A 6,057-nucleotide genomic window follows, 5' to 3' on the forward strand; every position below is an offset into this window, starting at 1 on the left:
GATGCAATCATAGCTCACTGCAGCCTCAAACTCCTGGGCTCAAGGATTCCTCACGCCTCGGCCTCCTGAGTTATTGGAATTACAGGCATAAGACACTGCACCTGGCCCCCTGAGTTACTTTTATCATCACACTGTGAGATAATTTTTTCCCATCACTTGTCCACGAGATCTGTGTGTTCCAAGACCAAATGGGATACCTGTCTCTTCCAGGCCCAGGACAAATTTGGTTCAGAAGGGATGGCAGGCAGCGGCAAGGAAGGAGGAAAGTTTGGGAGGGCAGGCCTGGACTTGAGGCTGGAAACTCTTCTCTGACAATCCCCAGAATCCGCCTTTCCCCAGAAAGCTGCACTGGGTGGTGTGAGGGATTGGGGCAATGAGCCGAGGGCCCTAGGGTGACTGTCTCCCCTTTGCCACCTCCCCCCAGTGCGGGATGTGGAACAAGTCCATCTCTCTCCTCCCCTCCACCCTTTCGCCCATCTCACCTGAGCCTCCTGCACCTTCCCTGCCTGGGTCTCCAGAGGGTGAGAGGCTGAGGGAGGGGAGCAGAGGTGGTTACAGAGGTGGTTACAGAGGTGATTAAGTGGGGAATAAAGGGATTCAAATGGTCAGTGAGGGGCAGGAACACCCACCAACTGAGTTACACTGGGATGGGACGGTGGTAAAAACGGAGCACAGGGAGGGAGGGGACGGAGAAAAGATCTTATCGGCATGCAAAGTGATGCCGGGAGAGGTGATTAGTGAGGGGCAGAGAGGCTGGAGAGGAAGATTTAGAAGGAGAGGGAGAAAGTAGGGGCTTTTGCCCAGGCTGATCTTGAACTCCTGGGATCAAGCGATCCATCCACCTTGGCCTCTCAAAGTACTGGGATTACAAGCATGAGCCATTGTGTCTGGCCCTGACTTACTTTCTTTCTTTTTTACTTTTTTTTTTTTTTTTGAGACGGAGTCTCGCTCTGTCGCCCAGGCTGGGGTGCACTGGCGCAGTCACAGCTCACTGCAACCTCCGCCTCCAGGGTTCACGCCATTCTCCTGCCTCAGCCTCCAGAGTAGCTGGGACCACAGGCGCCCGCCACCTTGCCCGACTAATTTTTTTTTTTTTTGTATTTTTAGTAGAGACGGGGTTTCACCGTGTTCGCCAGGATGGTCTCGATCTCCTGACCTCGTGATCCGCCCGTTTCGGCCTCCCAAAGTGCTGGGATTACAGGCTTGAGCCACCGCGCCCGGCCTCTTTTTTACTTTTTAGAGAAAGGGTCTCGCTCATGTCACCCAGGCTGGAGTGCAGTGGTGCGATCATAGCTCACTGCAGCCTCAAACTCCTGGGCTCAAGCGATCCTCCTCCTCCTACCTAAGGGATTCAGGGCATGAAGGAACACTCAGGAGGAGTTAGGAAGGACATGACAGTGTGTGTGTGTGCGGGAAGGGTTAGATTTACAAGGCAGAGGGAAGTTTAGAAAGGAAGAGAGAAGGGAAGGGACGCTTTGGCTGGGAGGCAGGTTTAGGAGGGAGGTGCAGTGGTGCAGTGGAGGCGGTAGGTTTAGGAGAGGCGCGGAACAAGGGGAAGCCATAGAAGGGGACACCAGGGGTTCCTCAGCATCCTCTGGTTGCCTCTAACAATCAGGTACCCTTAGCAACCAGGACTGGGGCAACTTATGTTCTTTGCAGCGAGGGTCGTTAGCAACCAAGGTGTGAGAAACACGCGATCATTGGCAACTTGGCAAGTGGATGTGGTAAACGAACCCTGAACACCCTGCGACCCAGAAATCCATCAGCCTAGCGATATAGATCGCTTAGCAACAACCCTCAGAACCCCACTCCCCGAAGCGCTCCCTACTTCCCGCCCCACTGCGGCCGCCCTTGGGCCCCGGGGCCTGCAGCCTTCAATCAGGCCCCGGCGCGGCCCCACCCTCCCACCCGGATTCCCGACTCACGGTCCGGCTCTGCCATGGGCGCGGTGCTGAAGCCCTCGAGGCTGTCACCGACCGCTCTGTCCCGTCACCGACCACTGTGTCCCGTCACCAACGGCTCTGTCCTGTCACCAACTGCCCTGTCCCGTGACGGCACCAGAAATGGGAGTGGCCGGGATAGGGCACTGAACTACAACTCCCAGCAGACATTGCGGCCGCAGACGCGCTTTCCTACGAAACCCGGAGCGCCCCAGTTAGGTAAGAAAGCGCGCGAGGACCGGACTACGAGTCCCAGAAGTCAAGGCGTCAGCAGCCATGTTGGTAAAGGGCGCCCGGAAAAATGTGGGAAAGGCTAGAGAGTCGTAGTCCTCTCGAATACTCTGATTGGTCAGCATGCGGCACGGGGGCGGGGTGTGAGCGATTCAGCATATTATCATTGGATGAATCAGGGGGCGTGGTGGGGAATTTCCCGCAGGGCGGAAGCGCCAGAACTCCCGGCAAAGCCCAGCTACAGGCGGGCGACTGCGAGGGGCCCCTGAGGTGGCGGGGGCCATGGCTGGGGTCGCGTGCTTGGGAAAAGCTGCCGACGCAGATGAATGGTGCGACAGCGGCCTCGGCTCCCTAGGTCCGGACGCAGCGGCCCCCGGAGGACCGGGGTTGGGCGCGGAGCTGGGTCCGGGGCTGTCGTGGGCTCCCCTCGTCTTCGGCTACGTCACTGAGGATGGGGACACGTGAGTGAACTTTAGGCTGCCAAACGGAGCCCTAGGACCCGGCATCTGATTCCCCATTAGTGTCTGATCCCTGAGGCTTCCTAACCTCACACTCCTAAATCTGACTTCCGATGCTGAACTTCCTGACCTCTAACCCCCGGGTCCTAACTTTTAACAAAACCAATCTTCTATCCAGCTATGATCCTCACTCAATCATTTCTGACCTTCTTTTCTTGAACTATGATTCTCAGCTCCTGGAATCCACATTGTATCCACTGATACCCAAACCTGACTCCAGTCCTGAGACTTTTGTTAGAACTGTGGCTTCTCCTGACTTCTAACCTCCAAATATGATCTTTGATTCTTAGTTCCTGATTTGAGCCTTAGAGTTTGATTTCCAAAATTAATGCTTGGTCCCTGACTCTAAGATCCTGTCTTCTGAGCAGTGTTCTTCAAATCTTAAAGAGAGAGAATGTAAGCTCTTCTATGTTGAATTCCTAATTAAAGTAAAAATAATAGGAAAATAGAAAAAAGAATGTAAGCTCCACGAGACCAAGGATATATCTGTTAAACAAATATTCTTTACACAGTACCACGTTCCAGGCTCCGTTTTAGGTGCCAGTGATAAAGGCAGTGGAGAAAATAGACAAAAACATAAGCGCTTGTGGAGCATACATTTTAGTGGGGCTAAATGAACAGGTAAGACCGCAGGGAAGGAAAGAAACAGAAAGACAGGATGAAACAAAGAAAGACACGCAGAAAGAAAGAAACATAGAAGGTAAGAGAAGGAAATAAAGTCAGAGGTAGTAAGTACTTTGGAGAAAAATAAAGCAGGAAAATGAGGCAATAGATAAACAGGATACGAGCATTTCAGGGAGAAGGAACTGCAGTTGCAAAGCCCAGATGAGGGACTCTACTGGGTTTTTTGTCTGTTGTGTTTACTGCTGTATGCCCAGTGATGCAAGCAGTGCCTGACCCAGGAGGGACTGAATAAATATTTATCTTTTCAAAGAACCAGCTTTATAGTCTTGTTAATTTTCATTACATTTCATTACTTAATTTTGGTTTCATTTTTTTTTTTTTACTTTCTATTTAATTGGTCTCTGTTCTGGCTTTTTTTTTGAGATGGACTCTCGCTCTGTCGCCCAGGCTGGAGTGCTGTGGCCGGATCTCAGCTCACTGCAAGCTCCGCCTGCCGGATTTACACCATTCTCCTGCCTCAGCCTCCCGAGTAGCTGGGACTACAGGCGCCCGCCACCTCGCCCGGCTAGTTTTTTGTCTTTTTTAGTAGAGACGGGGTTTCACCGTGTTAGCCAGGATGGTCTCGATCTCCTGACCTTGTGATCCGCCCATCTCGGCCTCCCAAAGTGCTGGGATTACAGGCTTGAGCCACCGCGCCCGGCTTGTTTTTGTAGTTTCTTAAGGTGAAAGTTGAGATCATTGATTTGAGACCTTTCTTTTTTCCTCTGTTCCAGTATAGGTATTGAGTGCTATAAATTTGCTCCTGACTATTGTTTAGCAATATTGTTTTAGCAATATCTCTCAAATTCTGGTATGTTGTGTTTTTATTTTCATTTAATTCAGTATGCTTTCTTATTTTTTTGAGTTGGAGTCTCACTCTGTTGCCCAGGCTGGAGTGCAGTGGTACAGTTTCCGCTCACTGCAACCTTGTCCTCCTGGGTTCAAGTGATTCTCCTGCCTCAGCCTCCCGAGTAGCTGGGATTACAGGGGGGTGCCACCACCCCCGGATAAGTTTTGTAATTTTTTGGTAGAGACAGGGTTTCACCATGTTGGCCAGGCTGGTCTCAAACTCCTGACCTCAAATGATCTGCCCACTTTGGCCTCCCAAAGTGCTGGGATTACAGGCATGAGCCACCACACCCGGCCTAATTCAGTATTTTTTTTCTTTTTCTCTTTTTTTTGAGACTGGAGTCTTGCTCTGTTACCAAAGCTGTAGTACAGTGGAATGATCTTGGCTTGCTGCAACCTCTGCCTCCCAGGTTCAAGCAGTTCTCATGTTTCAGCCTTCCGAGTAGCAGGGATTACAGGCATGCACCACCACATCCGGCTAATTTTTGTGTTTTTAGCAGAGATGGGATTTCATCATGTTGGCCAGGCTGGTCTCGAACTCCTGACTTAAAGTGATCCACCCACCTCAGCCTCCCAACGTGCTGGGATTACAGGTGTGAGCCAGCACACCCAGCCTAAAAATATTTGTATTTCTGTCTGTCTGTCTGTCTGTCTATCATCTGTATCTCTCTCTCTCTCTCTCTCTCTATCTGTATCTATCTCTCTACCTACCTGCCTGCCTGCTTGCCTATCGACAGGCTCTTACCCAGGCTGGATACAGTGTCTCAATCATGGCTCACTGCAGTCTTGAACTCCTACCAAGCCATCTCCCTACCCCAGCCTCCCAAGTAGCTAGGACTACAGGTTTGCTGCACTATGTCTGGGTAATTTATTTATATCTAAAGGGTGTTTCTTGTAGACCATGTATAATTGGGTTTTGCTTTCTTTTTAATAGAGACAGGATCTTGCTATGTTGCCCAGGCTTATCTTGAATTCTTGAATGCCTGGGCTCAAGCAATCCACCTGCCTCAGCCTCCTAAAGTGCTAGGATTATAGGCATGAGCCATCACCCCGGCCTTTGCTTTTTTATTCAGTCTAACAATCTCTACCCTTTTTTTTTTTTTTTTTTTTTCTGAGGCAAGATCTTGGTCTGTCACCCAGGCTGCAGTGTAGTGGCATGATCATGGCTTACTGTAGCCATGACCTCATGGCTCAAGTGATCCTTGCACCTCAGCCTCCTGAGTAGCTAGGACCACAGGCACATGCCACCATGCCTGACAAACTTTTAAATTTTTTTGTAGAGACAGGGTCTCCCTATGTTCTCAAACTCGTTTTTTTTTTTTTTTTTGAGACACAGTCTCATTCTGTCACCCAGGCTGGAGTGTAGTGGCACTGTCTCTGCTCGCTGAAACCTCTGCCTCCTGGGTTCAAGCAGTTCTACTGCCTCAGCCTCCTAAATTTGGGATTACAGGCGTGTGCCACCACACCTGGCTAATTTTTATATTTTTAGTAGCAACAGTAGTTTCACCGTGTTGGCCAGGCTGCTCTCGAACTCCTGACCTCAGGTGATCCACCTGCTGTGGCCTCTCAGAGTGCTGGGATTACAGGTGTGAGCCCCTGTGTGTAGCCGTGGTCTTAAACTCTTGAGCTCAAGCAATCTTCCCACCTTGGCCTCCCAAAGTGCTGGATTACAGGGATGAACCACTGTGCCCAGCCAGTCTCTGCCTTTTAATTAGTGTTTAGACCATTTACATTTAATTTGATATTGATATGATTGTGTAAATTTATCCCATTCCTATTATATATATTCTATTTATCTATGTTTTCTTTTTCCTCCTTTTTGCCTTTTATTGGGTATAGTTTTTGTTACTTTTTTT

The 6,057-nt window shown here is 50.0% G+C and overlaps 2 protein-coding genes across 4 annotated transcripts in view; one reads left to right on the forward strand and one right to left on the reverse strand.

The window, feature by feature from the left end:
- SIRT2 (sirtuin 2) overlaps positions 1-2,528 on the reverse strand; it is a 28,008-nt gene extending 25,480 nt beyond the window's left edge. For 2 of the 3 annotated variants that reach the window (XM_011952403.1, XM_011952404.1), the window contains exon 1: positions 1,926-2,528. Coding sequence is in view for 1 of the 3 variants with exons in the window: in XM_011952401.1 (XP_011807791.1) it covers positions 483-529; positions 1,926-1,941 (63 nt within the window). In the remaining 2 variants the exon portion in view is untranslated. Of the gene's footprint in view, positions 1-482; positions 530-1,925 lie in introns of all 3 variants that reach the window. The other variant, XM_011952401.1, reaches the window with a different exon arrangement.
- The window catches only part of NFKBIB (nuclear factor of kappa light polypeptide gene enhancer in B-cells inhibitor, beta), a 10,882-nt gene continuing 7,153 nt past the window's right edge, over positions 2,329-6,057 (forward strand). The window contains exon 1 of the mRNA XM_011952525.1: positions 2,329-2,632. Within this exon, the coding sequence (XP_011807915.1) occupies positions 2,454-2,632 (179 nt within the window). The 5' untranslated portion in view covers positions 2,329-2,453. The remainder of the gene's footprint in view (positions 2,633-6,057) is intronic.

The sequence above is a fragment of the Colobus angolensis genome, unplaced genomic scaffold, assembly GCF_000951035.1.
Source record: "Colobus angolensis palliatus isolate OR3802 unplaced genomic scaffold, Cang.pa_1.0 Scaffold34, whole genome shotgun sequence".
NCBI lineage: Eukaryota > Metazoa > Chordata > Mammalia > Primates > Cercopithecidae > Colobus > Colobus angolensis.